Source organism: Phaethon lepturus, unplaced genomic scaffold, assembly GCF_000687285.1.
Source record: "Phaethon lepturus isolate BGI_N335 unplaced genomic scaffold, ASM68728v1 scaffold19849, whole genome shotgun sequence".
NCBI classification, from domain to species: domain Eukaryota; kingdom Metazoa; phylum Chordata; class Aves; order Phaethontiformes; family Phaethontidae; genus Phaethon; species Phaethon lepturus.
This window is the reverse complement of record NW_010561485.1, coordinates 4,518-23,615: the sequence shown is the minus strand read 5'-3', so window position 1 is coordinate 23,615 and position 19,098 is coordinate 4,518. Positions and strand designations below refer to the sequence as shown.

General features: G+C 36.0%; 1 protein-coding gene across 1 annotated transcript; it reads right to left on the bottom strand.

Annotated features, from left to right (window-relative positions):
* Nucleotides 1-207: 207 nt before the first annotated feature.
* Nucleotides 208-13,538, bottom strand: LOC104626172 (ubiquitin carboxyl-terminal hydrolase isozyme L3-like; the record flags this gene model as incomplete). Its single annotated transcript, XM_010294028.1, has 4 exons — nucleotides 208-922; nucleotides 2,199-2,257; nucleotides 4,686-4,761; nucleotides 13,329-13,538. Coding segments are annotated over 4 exons (429 nt in total), but the record flags the coding sequence as incomplete, so codon positions are not given.
* Nucleotides 13,539-19,098: the final 5,560 nt, after the last annotated feature.

Sequence of the window (19,098 nt, the reverse complement as noted above, 5' to 3'; positions counted from 1 at the left end):
TCTTGTTACACAAAACTTCATTACAGCAATCATTACTTTTCTATCATTTATTTCAGTTAGGTGAGATACACTGTGGTACTCACCTGTCAGTGCCCTCTGCAGTCCTACTATTTGAACTAGCATTAATTACTAGTGTGGCTTTTCTGGGGCAAAAATCCATGTTGTTTTTCCACATATAAAAATAGCAAACACTGGTTTAACTAAAGCTTTTTGACTATTTATTAACATTATTAGGCTTGAGAAACAAAATGAAGTTTTATTCAAAATGTAAAGATCAAGATAATTTTAAAGTATTAGTGCTCACCAACAGTAAGAAGAAAGTCCTTTTTCTGCCTTTTTTCTTGCATATATTTATTTATAAATAATGCACTAAGCCTTTGTCTTTTGAGTCACCTGCAAAATTTCTTATGATATTCTTGTATCTTTATAATTAAAAGATGGAGATAGCCTCATATTTCAGGTTTTTACCCATTAACATACCACATACTCCACTCAAACTCTTATCTGTGAATGAGACAATGATAATGCTGCTCTGAACTAGCTCATCATTATTCTGATGAAATATTACTGAGAGTAATTCCCAAAATGTTTAAGGGGGTGGAAGGGGAAAAACCCACCACACAGAAGTCTTGCACAGAATGCATGCGTGTATATAGATACCCAAAGTTGCTTACGGAACAAGCAGCAAGATATAGCAAGGACAGATGCAAAGTTTATTTCACGTATGCTACAATTAATCAACATGTTAGGGAAGTATCAAAATTTGTAATATTAACATATGGCAACAGTTTTATTGTTACAATACATTGCAATAGATTAGCCCCACTGGAAAAGGCTTTTAAGCTGCAGACAGTGCAATTGCATTAAATCTTAATTCTTCTGGGTCACGTTCCATGAATTTCTTGCAAACTTCTATTGCATCCTAGGGAAAAAAGTAAAAACAAAACAAAACAAAAAACATTATAGATTACACTTATTAAAAAATCCCACAACTGAAATATGAAATTATGCTTTACACAAACTATGCTCAAAATGGGTTTTTCCATAAAGGATTACTAAATAGTGTAACAAATTTACATAAACTGTATTTCTGATCTGAGTTACCACTATTCAAGATTATTTACAGTGCTCATATGGGCAGCATAAGAGAGCAAAAAGTTTTTAATGTGGAACCTTAGCAACAATGATTTTTGTGACTGAATATTACTTTGTGCAACGGATATGTTGCTTGTTGGACTTTCTAGGGGCATCTCTGAAGTTTGCCTTTATTAGTACTGCTGTATTCAGAAATTTTTCCTTTGTCTCAAGATGGATCTAAGCTGTGTGGGCTAAGTGAAAGATTGCAAGTAATTCCTTCATCTAGCTTTAGGGTGCAATCTGGAGAACACATGTTATCAGTAAAACAGAAAAAAGCCACATGTGAAAAAAGGAAAGTTTTATCCAGCCTCTCCCCCTGCCCAAACAAGCACAAATTGTATGCAAACTTTACAGACATTAGTCTATGCTACTAAACTATAAAAGGTTTTGTTTGTTTTTTAGTTTCTCTGGTTTCTTCCTTTTGTAAAGCTAATCCAGTCTGGGTACCACAAACGTCAGATCTATGCATTGCCTTCTTTCAGCCTCAACTTTGCATCATTCTGTGGGGATGACAGTTTATCCTTCTAATTCAGTGTATTCCTTTCCAATTCATTTCTGAACTGAACAGCTCCTGACACAAAGAACCACCCAAAAGGAGCCACGAAAACAGGAGAAGAATGATTATTAGCAAGTGTCAGAAAGGAAATTAACTTCTGTCTAGGATGGCACCTATCAAACTATAACTAAATGAAAGATAATGAACAATTATCCTAAGTTTTCAATGTCATGACTTCATCTCATGTACAATTTGAAAGAAGCCTGGGCATATGAAAGTATCAGCACAGAAGAAAAGTCAGTCTGGTCTTCTGTTATGGTGAACCCTTCTGACATTTCTTGTTACCATGTCATAATACTCTGTCATCCAGAGTCACAAGATGAGCGTTCTGAAATCCATGTTTTAAAACTGAGTAAACCTAATTTTGCCTCACCATCCCACTCGCTGAATTCCTCATCCAACCTCATAGCAAGACTTGTGTATAAATATATATTTTTTAATAGATTTTGGGGAAATATAGCAAGAATTTTGCATAACATCATTTAAGAAGGTTTTCTATTCCTACCTCTAAAAAAGAATCGTCACTAGTTTCCCCATGGTTTATTGGAAATGGCTTGCGCCCATCTGTTGAAACACAAAGCAGCATTGAACAACACATTTATAAAATTAGAAAAGCTTCATTTTTCCAGTTAAAATCATTTGAACAGATTCTTTGCTCTTCACTTACAAAAATGCTACCTCATTTTTCATAAAAGAATCACACATGCAGCTAGCTATTCCCTGGTCTCTCCTCCACTGTTGACTGCTTCAACAGGTATAATTTTGTACAGTCTGTTACATTAAAAAAAATCCAATCATAACAATTAAATATTTTTTTTTATATTTTATTTGAAAACTTTAAGGCTATAAGTTGTGATTGTTTTAGTGCTGGTATAAAAAAACTACTCTAGTTTTTCAAGTAGAGAAGAATAATTTCAACAGCACTTAATGGATTATACCCAGACAGACAGCTGTGCATCTGTGGTCTTTGACAGCTGTGATCAGGGACTCCACAACAGAACAGAATACCAAAACCACCAGTTTGAAGAGTCCGGCATAACTGAAATGTTACTGTTATAATGTTATATATAATGTTATATTGTCACTTTCAGCATTTTAAAAATAATTTCATTCATGCAAACATGTTTCAGGTTACTTGTGAAAAGCTAACAGTCTGAGAACATATGTCAGGATATCTTAAGTATTTGCTAGATCAAATTCTCTTTTGGCTCTGTTCTCCCATTTAAAGACTTTTCCCTCCCCAAAGATTCCATCAAAGTTGACAGTGCTTCCAAACTACACTTTCCACAACTAAAAGTAGATTCAATGTTAGAAAACTTTTGGATTTACATGAACAAGAGGTTGTTCATGTTTTTAACAACCATGATTGAAGATAAAACAATACAAAATCCTCAGAACGTGCTAGGGAAACAGAATGGAATGCCCTGTATTGTTGCAAGCTAAGTTTGATTTGAATTTTTTTTTTTTTTTAACATACACTTGGCAGAACAGCATTTTAATTTCATGTGCCTATAAATAACATGTTTTCTATGGCAAAAACATCATAAGCATTTAATATCCATGTGCTTCCTTAGCATTTTCTGCCTGCCAAAGCCCACATGCTGGCCACAGTGACTGAAGCCAATGAATCAATTGAAAAACCTTCTTAATTTTCTTTTAAGTATTTTTTGCTTTTTTCCACTGGTACAGAGAAAAGTTATTTTAAGAACAAATTAAATAGTAGCATTGGCATTCCACTATACAGTGGAGCTAAATGCTTCTTTCTTTTATTATTTTTTTAAATTTAAGCAAAAAATTCAAGTGGGTTTTATCCTGTATTATAGTTATGGAAAATAGCTAAACATGGTAATCCTAGTCTGCGATGTGCTTAAAAAGCAAATTAATGCACAATGAAAAGGTAACATGGAAATAGTAGCACACAACTCAGAAGAGAGCACCATCCATCATGTCTTGAAATTTAGAGTCATAAAATTTTTATATTGCATCCTCCAGTAGTTGCCTCACTATTTGATCTAGTTCACTGACAGACATACAGTATCATAAAAATACAGAAATGTGTGCCTATTGTTCGTGTTTTGCCACTGATAATACCCCTTAGATCGCCTTAATATTAACATAAGCACTTCTTATATACTGCTTATACCCCGGTTATGACTAGTTGTCACCTGATAAGGGCATTGCTTAATTACATGTTGATTTTCAAAAGATGAAAATGTTCTCACCATAAAATACTGTGAAAATTATGTTAGGAAAGACTAGTGACATGCAGTTTTTAAATCCTGATCTAGAAAACGCGCTAGTTTTCTGAAGTGCCTGCAGCAAAACCTAGTTGCCCAGCAACATGTATAAGATTGGAGTCATTAGAGAATATCGGAGGAGAACTTGGTGCTACACAATCTGAAGACAGAAAAAAAAATAGCTGTAATTCAGAAGGCAGAGACTACTGTTTCACAGTTAACTCTCTAGTGACCACAAAAAGTTAGATCAAAAAATAACCAGCCTGTAACAAACGAGTTACAGAATATTAGTATCTGCTAGTATTCTGACTACATTATTTCAGTTTAAACTATATCATACTATTTAAAAATATAGCTAACACTTCTAAAGAGGCACACAGTTCATTTATTAATTCCACAAGCAATTCAGGGACATAAGCGTAACAGTACTTTCCTCTCTGAAACTGAGTGTTCATCAATTCTTTCTTGCTTCCTGTCCTTGTAAATCATAAAGGAAGTTTAGAGGCAGTCTAGTATTCTGTACCATTTTATCTTAATAGGAGGAAGATGAGGGAAGGAGAATCCCAAAAAACACTGGGAAGAAGGCTGCAATTGTTTGACAGAACCCCACACCCCCCAGACCATATGATGCAGTTGAAAAGAACTTCAGCTCTATATTAAAATCAAGTAATCTCTCTCAAACTTTGATAGTTAACAACATTACTACTTGTATTTGTTTCAAACAAATCGAGAGAGCGGATAAAAAGTGTTCTTACCCAATTCATAGAGGTGACCACCTACATTAACTAATGCAATAAAGTGAAGATCTACTTTTTCATCTATACTTGGTGCCTGCAAGACAAAACAAGAAGAAACTGTGTTCACTAAAACTCTTATCACAATATGACTAACGAGAACATACCATCATAATATTCAAAACACCTGGCCAAGAAAAATCACAAGTGAGAAGCACATTCTGGATCTATACAGAATGGTAAAAGTCACAATGCAGAACATTTTGGAATACAAAGCAGCTTTCTGCAAATGCACAGATCAGTAAGAATCCTTTTCCGTAAAGTATCTGGAAGTATTTCCAATTACAGTGCTACATAAAAGCTTTATTTTTCATTACTGATTTAGAAATAGTATCAGCTCAAATACATTAGCATTAAAAATAGATAGTCATAAATAGCAACTCTTTCACTAACCCACTCCCATAAAAAAGTGATGCAGGACTGAACGCTGAACCTGTAGTATTTTAAAACTGAAAACATTCACTTGGTCAAAAAAAAAATTTTCTTCTTAAGCCATGGATAGTATAGTTAACCTGTTCCCTTCTCACAGGCAGTTGAAAGAAACAGATGCTCCCAAGTTACAGTTCACATATCTCAGGTGGCGAGGAAGGAAAATAACCAGGGGTGCCTAGGGCTCTGTTTGTCTCAGAGACTTCTGAAATTCAAAGTGGCATCATAGGCATCATCACTGCCAAAAAAAGGCTGAAGTGCAGTGTGACACATGTCACAGCATCAAGTGACGTGACATAAAAAATGGTTACAAATGGCAAAGACCTATCTAGCCTCATACTTTGTTGCCAACTACAGCAAGCGAAAGATTTTTCAGCACAACAAAATGCACAGCACGGTACTCTGCCAGGACACATTCCCAGCATCCACGAAGCAGTGGTTTTCAAACTTCTGAGGCAAACAGCGCATCACCACTCTTGTGCTCAATAGCAACTGATTGTCTTGTTTCCTCATCAATCTGTTCAGTCCGCATCAGAGCTTTGATCCACAATTTAAAAAGATACTGTTTGAAGGAATGGGAAAAAGCACCTGAGTTTTTCTTAAACTATTAAGAATCTGACTTCTGTGAAAATACACCTTATGCAGTTTTCTTGCACCTTGTAATTACAAACCTTATGTGAATTTCTTGAAGTGCCCCAGAAATCTGAGAATTTACCAGAAACAGATTAGAGTGTAAAATAAGTTGTAGAACCTTAGAGTCACATTATTTTTTCAAGACTGGGTTAAAAGTTTCCTTCTTCCTGATCTTCATGAAAAAAGACTTTAAAAAGATGATCTAAATTGAAGAAATGTAGCAGTCAACCACAACAATAAAGCCGATGACAAGAAGTCACCATAAGTCCTTCAAAACATCAAGAACGCTGAAGAATACAGCATTACAGAAGAACTTCTGACAACTTACAGAAATTCTATGTAGCAAGCTCAAAAATGAAGAAGAGAAAAAAACCCAAAACAAAAAAGCACATAATCTCCCCTTACTCTCATTTGAGATTCATCTCCTTGACCAGTTAAAGTGTGAAAAACATAAATATCCCGTTTCATCTCTGTTTCAGAGGGCCTAGAATGGAGAAAAGGCATCCCTGCTGCTAAAGATGAGATGACTATCAAAGGGACAAGAGGACCTTTGCACCAGAACGCCAATGAGTCTTTTTCCCTAATGGCATAAGTAATTGCCTTTGAGAATACTGTTTTGCAGAAGGCCCAATAGAGCCAGAAAGAAAACCAAGGGAAACAAGCAGCGTCTAGAGTTTGGCTACCCCAGCTGTAAACTTCCAAGTACCGCAAGTTTCCATAGCTTCCTGAAGACCACACAAGACGGTAGCTGACAACCAACGGGAATAACAACAAGACGCCATCGTTCAACCAACAGTTTAGAGGCATCTAAACCATGGTGCTACAAGTGTGCAGGCAGGCAAAGCTGAGAGTCCTCGCCAAATCCACCTAATCCTCACATAGACATATGACTTCATGGCTGTTCACTTACCAATTAAACATACCAACTGGAAAATCTGGGCTTAAGGAATTTCAGGGTTAGGGGAAAGACTATTGCCAGTTAGTCTAATTTTAGGAAGAAAATGGCTTAGCAATTAAAAGTTTGTGTCTGAACACACACTACCTGGGCTCTCGTTCATAGAATCACAGACATTAACTAGACAAGTCCAAAGTACCACTATTTCAGAGGACTTTGAGATTTTCAAGATTTGGTTTTGCTCACATTTAGAACAAAATACAGTTGTCCCTTTCGCCATTTTGAGGGTTGAGTTCTTTGCCAGCTTCCAGTAAAGACCTTTTCTATAGAGAGGGACACTTGGCATGCTTGGAATGTTGAGCTAGAACGCTAGAAGATAGATAGATAGGGAAGCCATCAAAAAACCCCATGATTAATTTTTCAATGAGTTTACTTGAAGACAGACTTCTAGAGAATCCCGCTGAGTTTTCGTACGTGCCTAATGTAAATAACATGCTTTCATTAACTGCTATTGCCAAACCCGTGAGAAATGTTGGTTTTTTCCATTTTTAATTCCCCAACCTCATAGAGAACAAAAGTGCCATGCCATTATTAAAGTTTCTACCACATGTTGTAATGTAGACAGTCTCCTTCCCTTGTGACTTCTTTTCATCTAATGTAGATAGTAGTAAATTTACTACAAAGTAGATCTATTGCATTTCTTTAAAAATTAAGATTTCAATATTTTTTTATTTACAGACAATTATTTGCATCATCATAAGCACAGAGAAACAATAGTGTCTGAATAGTCAAGATGACCTAACCTTTTGTATTATAAAAATCTGTTGCTTATGACTTAGGCAAACAAGTAAACTGGATTAAATTTTCCCAATGTGATAAGCCTGATTCAAAATCCCCCCCACTCCTCCTTAGGGACACAAAAAGGCATCCATTGCATATGCGTGCATGCCCATGCACACACAGACACACACACGAAAAGAAGCCTAGTCAGGCCAATTTCTGCCTTGCTGGGAAGTTCTAGAAATTTTAACACTTGAACCAGAAGATTTTAAATTTCAAAGCAATGGAAAGAAGAGGAGGGAATGTCAGCTTCAGGGAGATGCCTTTGGTGGTCTCCTTGAAAAGCTACACCTTTGGCCAAGGTTTCAGCTTTTAATGAACAGTCTATGTGAATGCTTAAAAGAACAAGAAGTCTGCCTACATGCTCATCACTAGGTAGTATTTTCAGAACAATTACAGAGGATTTTCTCTTGATTACTCTTCTTGTCAAAGACCACAGTAACATAAACATCGGTCAAGTGTTGGGATGACCTGTTCCTTTAGAGTTTTTCACTTAGAAGCCCACTCAACGTGCAAAAGGAGACAGCAGATTTGAATGACCGCATGTATGAACCACAAGGAAGGAGAAAGACACAGGAGTCTAAATAAGATTATTGTCTAATCAGGATTTAGAACTAACCTATAGGATTCAAGACTCATTTTTCAAGTCATCTGAATAGCTGTAGCACACAGTGAAGAAAATTTACATTTCTTTCCCATCCAGAAAAGACAGAAAGAGGACAAATACCAGCATCTTGGGTAGCTTATAGAAGCTTATGTTATGGTTTCAACCTTAGTATAAGAAGTAAGTTTTAGTAGCATGGGTTAGTGGATATCACTTTTCTAATTTATCTCTTCAAAAGACACCAAAAAAAAAAAAAAGAGAGAGAGAGAAAAATAATGACCAGTAGACTTGACACTGATTTGAAGACGAAAAATGCAAAAAGCTTAGTGCTCAAAGTGATTGTTCTGAGAACATCATCTCACCTGTAATTTGTTCTCGAGGTATTGAGATAACACTCAATGATAATAATATAGCATATCTTCATGAATACCGACTCTCATACACAAAAGTGACAGCCAAGGTTGGCGTGCCCTCTAAATTTGGATACCACATTAAACGCACTTAAGTGACCGAGTCCCAATCTTTCAGAGGATTTGGCTGCTTTCGCTGCTAACCTGGGCATTCAAATTAAATAACAAACAATTGCTGACTGCTATGAGAAGTCAATTTTAATTGACTTGTCTCAGGTCAATATCCATTAGTTCATGTTATTGAAGCAACACCTCTAGATTTCTTCTGTTCTTCACTAGCAGATTTCCAATCAGTAATTTTTAAAATGGTACTTCCCAAAGTTTTTTTTCTGTACAAATGGTAACAATTCCTATTCCCTCTTGTTGTACTGAGAAATTCCTTGATTTTACCTTTCACCACTGCATACTGCCCTCTCCTCATGAACTACCAGTCTTCTTTCTTGTTGTTGCACTAACCTTCAGAAACTCAATAGTACACCCCTATATCACTGTTTGCCCAATCATATCAGCTGGTCTAATAATGTATATATTTCATCACCTACACAGTTCATCTTGCTTAATGCATTTAGACCATTATCCCAATCTAAAGTCAGTGTTCAATTTTCATGCATTTGAAATCTTTTGATCTTCAAATGTTACTAGCTTCAAACAAAACTGTTCAAACTTGATGTGCAGCTTTGTTTCTTTTCCCCAAAACTGCATTTCTGGGACACACAATTGAGGGGTGGGGGGGGTGGCAGGGAGGAGAATTGTCCTGCTCTCAGGACATACTGAACAAGTCCTCACTGCATTCTGCTTAAAATTTACTTATGAAAGACCACATTATAAAAACCAGGTTCAATGTTACATGACAGATTTCAGGCGACTTCTTCCAACTTAAGCTTGTATTTTTATTATTTCCTTACACTTGCTCTTGAGAGAAAAGAGTGAAGCAAGAAGTCTCAGAAACCAGTTTAGGAGAATGCTTTGTATTACAGGTAGTGACTGGTAAAGTCAAGAAATTGGCATCAAGAGTCTGTCAGGTTCTGGAAGAAGAGCAGTAAAGACTGATGAGGAAAAGACAGTTTTGCACAACCTCAAGGAATAAAAAGTTTCAGCTGGATCCAATGGAAAGATCATGACAAAAGTAACTGGAGTCTAAGAGAAGAAAAAACTTAGGAGTTTAACCATACAATTTCACTCACAAGAAGTTACAAAAAGACAAAGAAAAAGATATTAAAAAATGAAGCTTACACAACAGAGCATTAGGTATGGTTTGGATTCAGTAAATTTTGAAGTAAAGGGGAAAAAGTGATGCAATTGCTATTGGATAGATTAGGCATCTGTAATTTCCATTTTGAAGCATGGAACATGCTTGGGCAAATGTACTGTGTAGGCCTGAGAAAGACATTTGAATCCTGGTTAAAATACTGCAATTAAAACAAAGACCACTGGAACGATGATCACAAGTTTCAGCAAGATTATTTCTGGCTCACTCTTACAGAACAGTGATATATTCATGCTCAATACACTGCTGTGAGTTTATGGTATTTGAAATGTTCTGGAGTTTCAGAGTTGAACATACATAGCTTAATTTAGATCAAGGTATCCCTTGTCTAGAATAATGAAAAATAATTTCCCTAAGAAAGGTGCTGATGGACTGTCTTGAATGCTGACCCAAGAATGGACAAGAAGTTTCTTTGCTAAGCATTGCCTTATGTATTTATCTACCATGCTGTCATGGTAGACAAGCTGTCTCAAGCTTATTAACTCTTATGTCCCCAACTGTAGCTAGAATAGGCACATGTCAGGTGAGGTACAATTCCAAGCTGCAGGAGAGTAGCATCTGATTTTGAATGGGAGGATGTCAAGCAAGAAGATGAAATTCAGAGATGGGCTCCATCAATGACCAGAGTATCTGGATACAGAACGTTCATACAAACACAAATCTCCCTTTAGAGCCATAAGCAAAAAGGTTTATTCAGCAGTAAGCTGCCCTAAATAGGTATTCCTTTAAAGAACAGGAACTTCAGTCTGACACAAGAGTAAATGGGAAGAAAAAAGAGCACGTTTTCCAACTTGAGAAGTGTAGGAAAGAAAAAAGAATTAGGAGATTAGCTTGATATATAAAAGGCAGCAAAATGACCCTAAGGCAAGCAGAGACACTAAACTAAAAGAACAGATGAGCTGGAAGAATAAGAAATCACTACAAGGATTGAGTAAAAGTCAACATTACTAATGAAGTATGTTGTTACCTATATAGCTTAAAAATCTGCCACATCAACTGCAATTTATCAGGTTTGCATAGAACATTTCAGGACAGTACTTCCATATTTTTTTTTTTTTTTTTAAGTTTTTATGTTCTTAACTCATCTGGAAACCTACTCTAAAGAGTCAAGGAAAGTTTTCAAGTAGGAAAACTGGTTTTATTTAAGGAGCATAAACACAGTCCCCCATCATTAAGACTTCCGCTCTTAACTCTGAAACAATCTATTTCCTGTCTGTCAATGTTAAGTAGTAGAAATGTACGTAGAACTACAAGAAAGTTCAACCATATTTTAAGGGATGTTTCCCTCTTGCCCTTAAATTTAAGTTCATGGATTTCCTAACAGAAGCAATACTAGAACATATTGATAGAATGCTGGGATCAGCTCAGCCTCTTTGTACATCTAGCAGAATGATCAGAGCTATACTAATCTACTTGTTGACGGGCATTAACAGAACAAAACTTGGAAGAATGAGGTAGTACTTATTATCAAGCCAACTGAGACAGCTTTAATGCCCAAAATGCTGGGGTTTTTTTGCATGCAAAATTAATTTAGGTATAGTTTGTGTGTTCTTGAATCTTTTTGGAAAGGTATGTTACACAGAAGTGTAAAGACAAGAACAACATTTTAGCTACCAATAACTATCAGACTATATTGTATTCAGTGGTAAATCTTTGCATATAGGACACTTTTAATCTGTCAGATGGAGACAGTCAGGATCTCAGGGGCGTCAATGAGGAACATTTTAAAACTATTTTTAGTGGCAAGCTTCTCTTTTGACAGATACAGTTGTATTGAAGGCCACTTATTTTTTTAATGAATTTTTTTAACATTTTCAAAGCAAATGCTCACTGCTAATGGATGAGGAGTTGTTTTTAGAAATTTTCTGAAGTATATAAACTCTCAACTTGCCAACAGTAGTCTTCTAGTATAACCAAAACAGATTATGGTATAATGTCCATCCCAGGAAAAGTCATGGTTTATTTAGTGTTGAAGTAAACTCATGTTCAATTAATGTTTTTGTTCTAGGCAGGCACACTCAAGCAAGTCTTCCTCAATAAGTTGTTTTGTTAACAGCAAGCTTATGTATGAATTTGACCTATAAGATCCCAGTTTCAAATTACAGAAATATGATGTAGAATTTTCCAAGTTTTGCTAAACAAAAAAGTTCCTAGGTGAAATATCAGAGGTTTGCCAATGTTAATGGCATAAATATTAAATGGCAGGAGGAGGCATGAGTTGGGGAGAACTTAACTCTGTGCTAAACTCCTTGCCTCCTCAAATCCTAAAGGTATTTAACTAGCTCCAAATTATAACATCAAGAATGTTCAATAGTTCGGAAGATTACAAGAGAACTAGATACTTAATAATAGCACTTATTATTATCATAAAGAGAAAGGAGTCTGGGAAAAAGGTCTCATCTTGAGATAGTTATCAGGATAAAAATATAAAAGCTATAAAGAAACAGAAGCATTTGGACACTAAATTTTAATAGCAATAAAACTTTAAGAATGATTTCCACATCTAGAAAGACAGATCTCTATGAAAAAGGAAATTATCTGGACTGTAATCAGAATAGTTATTTCACCTCAGTAAAAAAAAAAAATCCACGTACCTCAAATAAGAATTTCTAGTAACACAATGTGGTCATTACCAAAGAATGATAAAAACCAAAAATCCCTGTCCCAGTTTTTCATTTAAGACAATCCACTTCTACATATCAAGATATTTTTTTGTGTGTGTGTACTAAAAGTGTAATCACTCCTTAAAAGCAGGATGAAATGCCACTGAACCACTCAGTGTAGTGTTTCTGATGGTGGTCATAGGACAGTTTATAGATATTGGCTAATCTGTGTCTGTTATTTTTTTTTCTATATTTTCAAGATATATTTGTGTCCTGTGGGTGAAGAAGGAAAAAAGTGTAAGTAAGATACTTGATTACAAGCTTTTCTTAATAGAATGTATTCACCTTCAACTAGAATGTAGGTGTACAAACTGGATAAAGAAACAGATGTCGAGTGAGAAAGTAAGCCAGCCCCTTGGGATTACAGGAGACATTTTCATCTTTACTGAAATACCCAGGGACCATTAAGCAAGACTTAGAATGAAAGAAAAGGAGACTAGGTTTAGGATATGAGAACATAAACCACGTCTCAAACACAGAAGAAATAATATCAGAATTAGAATTAGAAGCCCCTTGGTTTAGCACATCCAAATGAAAGATCATGAAGATGAGGTGAAGAGATTGGATGTAGACCCTATGGTGAAAAAAAAAAAAAGGACACTTCATGAAGGGCAAACTTCATCTATGTTTTGGAAATGATTTGGCACGTGTATTGAATCAAAAATACCTGGACAGCAAAGAATGGAGTGATGTACTTTTGCTGTCTGACATTGGGGAAAGGAAAAAAAAAAAAAAGGAAGAAAGAAATCCTAAGAATGGTAGAGAAAGACCCCAACAAAAAATGATGCCTTGAAGACTGAAGTTACATGGCAGAAGGCCAGTCATGTCAGAGTAAGAAAAGACTGAAGATGGACTACACTTACAACAGAATGAAGCCCAACAGATGGAAGGCGTATCAAGGGCCGCCAACGACGAAGACGGATTGACGGACTGGTAGCCTTTGCAGGACCTATATGATTACGTTTGGCCCAGGAGAGGGATGCAGAGTGACACAATGGTGAAGCCTTCGTTCTGCTGTGGCTAACCTGAGGCTGCGATGAGGATGGTGGTGAAGACAGCGAGGACGATGACGACTACATAAACATTAAAAAAGAACATACTTAGCCCACTTAAACTTGAAGTTACATACCTAAAAAGGCAACTGCAAAGGTGTCCAATATTCATGATACTGTCGCTTAACTGATCAAATCACATTGATAATAGTCAAGAATGTGTTGAATTTCAATGAGAAAACAAAAGAACAATGAAAATAAGCAAAGACATGGTCCAAATCTGAAGTTCATCACCAGATAAGCTAGAGGTTATTCACACCCAGTGAACTTCATAATACGAACACAAGTTAAGTGACTTATTTAAGAGACAGACTGTTGGAAAGTGAGGAGGAAAGGGTTTTAAAGTATCATGTCATGGAAGAAATAGTTGAAAACAGAGTGATCAGTTTTGTCTACAGCTACAAAACTGTAAACAACAGTTCTTTGGTAATTTGGGAAAGCTAGATTGTGCTACTCTGGGATTTAGAATGAATCAAGTAACTACTATAACCAAACCCAGAGTTTCTTTAATGTTCCATGTCTAACATAAAAGGAAAGCAAAGGAAAAGGGAAGCTTACCGTGGTGAGGTATGCAACTTCCTAAGTTTTTCACCTATTCTTCTAAAATAGCAGGCCAGTGGCAGTATTGCCATTAACACTCAGGATCCCTTTAGTATCCGTGGAAGCAGTAGGACTATGTTAAACCATTCAAATTGTTACTATTAGAAGAAAGACCACAGAAGTATTAAAAATGACTCTCGGCTGCAACTGACAAAGTTACAGTAAATTTATTAAGACCAGAAAGGACCATTGTGATGATTTAGTTTTGCTCTTGTCCCACACAGGCCACAGACAACAAGTTCAAGTTTTGTTTGGATCAGGACATACTCACTTTACTACTGAAATAAATCAGAACAAATCAAAGTTTCAATCAGTCCTGTCTATATCGTAAGTAATACATTCATACAGTTTACTAAATACATTAGTGCTAAACGAAAAGGCAACCTTTCCAGTCCTGCTTAATGATGACATGAACATGGAACAATGGATTACATTAGTTCATCTGGCCACCATTACTTTCTCCTCTCAGCACATACGAAAATCCCCAATATCATCTTCAGTCTTTCAGAGAACCCTTCACCTTCAGTCAGGAAATAAAGTTTATCTTTTGTGCTAATTACACAGCTTTTATTTGGCCTCAGAAAAATACTCCTTTGTTTGAAGCTAACCTACACAGCAATCCAGACTGTCCTGTGTTGATGTCTTGCGCTTTACGATCTCTTGACCTTTTTGCACTGCCTGTACGTTCTGGGGTGTATTTTTATGTAGTCTTCCATGTCACTGATAGAAGTTTAATGGTACAGGTCTTAGAACCAATCCCTGCAGAGCCCCACTAGAAAACACAATTACTCACCGATGATATCCCACTTAACTGCACTGAGACCTGCCATCTGCTTGTGAATCCGTTAAAGGTATGCAAGCAGAATAGAAACGGCAGTTCCTTAAGGTATGTCCCACATTATGCATTCAATGGAATGATTCTAGTAGACTTCAAAAATTGAGCACTAAATAGCTTCTCTGAAAAAATTTTCACATTTTTTAATCAGTGCACAAGTGCCAGTCAAAAGCATTTACTTTGTGTGTGTTATTTTTGAAGCAATTCATTTCCTTTCCCTTTTCCTCTCAAGAGTGGGGCAATGAATTGGTTCTTTCTGCTCCCATATTGCTGACCTTAAAGAACAAAGACAGGGATAGGAATTCTTCATGAAGAGCAAGCATCAAGTACAGTAGAAACTGTAGAGCTCAGAGATAAGCGTGGAGTGTTATCAAATCTTGTAACCTGTCCAGACAATAGAGCTTTCCACAGGTTTGTCACAGGGTGGTTTTTTCTCCTACTAGCTTCTGATCCACCCCTAAGTCTCAGCAGCTCCACATAAAATTTTAAGGACAAAACCAGAAAACCTCCAACCCCAAACTGTAACTATATGAAGAAAGAGAAATTTAGCAACAACAATATTTCTACAAGTCAGAGAAGCTTACAAGACTTTAATGGCTTTATCTGTACTACTGTACTTTATCTGTACTACTGATTTTTCTTCCAAATTCTTCATTTGAAGAACTGATTTAAAGTGAGACATTTTACATTTAGAGAATGTATCAGATGACTTTAAAAACAACTTATTCTCAGCTTGCCTAAGAAAATTCCAAGAAATGACTGATAAAAACACTGCTCCTAGAAGTCCTCACAGTCCAGAGACCTCCCTATGGAGGGAGGAACCTGTAAGATTAGAACCTGCTGTAGGGCAGAAATTTAAGAGCTTTGCTGACTAGAGAGTTCACAATAAAAAGGCAAGACACGCTACATTATGTTTTACAATTTCGTAAGCTTCTGCTGTCAAATCAGACAAGATTATTGAAGATTCTAGGAAGACTAACATAGTAACTCTTTACTTAGAAATAGTTAAAAAAATTAAACTGAAAAACTTGTTGAGAGTAGGAATTTACTCTGGCTTTCATGCATTCCATTAACTGGAAACTGTTAAACTGTATACTTTTACTCTGAAAAAAGACCATCTTTTAGCACTCCTAGTGTAATTACTGTGAAACCATTAATAAGACTTTGAACAATACCAAATTTAAGATTTGTTTAACAGTACAGGGATGTCCAGAATATTGAAAGATGTTTTTTATAAAGCCTTTTTTACTTTTGTTGCCATATTTACCACAATTCTTCATTTTTATTGTTCTTAATGATTGCACTTATTTCTTTGTTTTCTGGCTAATATCACTAAAATAATGAGAATATATTAAAAACGCCTGAAGGTCATGAGACCAGAAAAGACTTATAAGTTCTCAGACCTAAATTTATAACCTAGAATGCAGTTTAAGGCAACTAATATTTTAAGATTTCTAGGTCAGTATTTGTCCTCATTTTGAATTCCACTCATTGAATCTTTTTATCCTTTACTTTCTGTACTAGTGGGTCCCCTAATGAGATCTACCAAGACAAGGAGAAACTTCCTCCCCACTGAAAATACACTTCTGCATTTGTAAGAGTGAAATTTCAACAGACAGTACATAGGAATTCTGGAAAAGCAAAGTTAATACTGAATGATGTCTAATTAACAAGGCTGCAATAGCCAGAAAATTCCATGCATTGCTTTAATAATAAGTACAAATTAAGCTGTGTCAGCTGAAGTTGTTTTCAACTGAATATTAAAAAAAGAGAATTACATGTCAATGTTAATATGAAATTCATGTTTATATCATTTGTTTGGAGATGTGTATTTAAGTCGTACATTTCACATTTAATTTAAAATGTGGAAGACAAAGCATAACTTGAGACACTCTGTTCAAACAAGACTTATTAACAGCTAGAAACTGCAGAGAAGAGAGAATTAGACTAAATTCACAAGATTAAAAGATCACAGGAGCATATTTCTGTGCTGAAAATTGTAGCAGGTCAAATATGTGAAGTGGTAAAACAAAACCCCTGAAATAGAACTGAGTATTATTGTCATATAAACCAGTAAGCACATTAAGTTTATGTTTTGTAATGCAAGCAATACATTATAAACAAGTTAAAAGCTTCATGGAATAGGTTCAAAAAATGCTCATGCAATTATCTGCGCCATTCCAAAACTCATTTCCATATATAGCTGTTATTAAAGCCTAGAGCCATTTAAATCTAAGATCTAAAAGAAATACCTATGACGTTTGTCAGGCACTAAGAGCTGTGCTTTTGCACATACCTAAAAGTGCAGCAGTTTGATAGTTCTGAGTAGCTCATGACTTGGCTCACACTCAAACCTGTCAGGGTCTAGAAACAGGGATCTGTCTACTCATCTTGTTTGGGGAACCCAATCCAGCAAAATATCTCAGTCCACAACTAATGCATTGAAGACCTGACAGGACAAAGCAGCATCTAGTATTGCATTACCATTTCTTTCTAAGAAATATTTATTACTGATTAACTAAAATTCATCTATCTGGAAGCTGAAGTTCAAGACATCCTCTCAGCGGAAAGCTCAAGCCCATGTCACCTTCCTCTAAGTAAGCTTCCCTGTCCATCAGCTGACAAACTATGCTGGGACTGTGGCTTTCTTATTTCCTCCATTTTGAGGTTGTGTCACTGTGTAGAACTAAATGATAGTTGCACTGGGACAGAGATCAAATGAGCTTTAACTGCATACCAACATCACTGGAAACCTGGGAAACAGAAGGAGATACAATACTTTTAGTCCTGGCCTTTGTTTCATATGCACAACCCCAGGATCAGAGGCCCTGCCACATGTTCTGCATCTGCTCAGCTGAGCTGGTCCATGAGCAGGCAACAACTTCTCCCAACAAACTAAATGTCTGTGGCTTTCTTATACAGTTCTTATACAATAAGCCCTGTAGTAGAAATGGGGGAAGGTTGAAGGGACAATAGAAAGTGCAACTTTTCCAGCCAAATGGGCAATATAAAAGTTATCATAGTCTTAAGATTATATTCAGAGAGGATGTACTTAATATCTATAATTTTTCCCCCACCACTTTTTGAGGCTTTTTTATGATTTGCTTAAGTAATAGCTTGTTATTGAATTAAACCGTGTTTTAAAGGATCTGTATTACAGCTCAAAATGTAATAGTGTTTTTCTGCCTTAGAAGTCATTATCCGTAGTGGGTTTTTTACATGCAAATTAAATCTATGCATCACAGTATCTGAAAAGATCCTCTTCCTCCTCTTTCATTCACAAGTGTTTTTAATCTTTTAACAGCATTTCAAGCCTGTTTTGGTGGTGGTGAAATCTTGAGAGAGATTAAAGTTCCTTCAAGCTTTTAAAGAAGATAAGCAGCCAGACAGGGAAGAGGACCCTTATATAGGAAGTATTCCACAGAGGCAGAAGCTGCTTCATGAGCTCATCTGCAGCTGTACACCACAGAATTGACAGGAACAACAGACATTATGAACATTTCAACTGCAAAAAACGCCTTGTTCCGAACTAGAACTCCCTCACATGCAACAAAAGCCTGCACAACATGCAAATTCTTAGGAAGTTAAGGTTCATAAACCCCACTCTTTACAGACCTGTTTGTTTTGTCAACATTACAATTATCAGCATTAATATGCATTGAAACTGAGACTACAGCTTTTAAACTGAATTGGGCTACATCTGCTAGTTGATCAGCTTGTGTGCCAGTAAGTTTAATTTATATTTCTGCAGCTGGTAAAACAGAAAACTTCACAGTGTTCCCCATGTCAATTCAATCCACGATTAAGAATGGACACTATCCCAAGAATATTACTTTGCTAGACATATGGGTAAAGAAATAGCTTAAAGATGAGAAAAATGTTGAGATCAGAGCACCCAAAAAACCTTTCAAAAATTAGTGATATTTTATCTCTCTCAGAGACATAATTTAAGTTCTATGGCCTATGTTAGACAAAAGTCAAGCTAGATTTATCACAATGGTGACTTCTGTGATCAAAAAGTAGTAGAATTACAAAAAAGAAAATCCCAAAGGTCAGGGAGCTCTGCAAAACCTAATTAAATAGATTTTTCAAATAGTTTTTCCTGTGTAATATTTTTCACCTTAAAATAAATTGAACATCATTGTT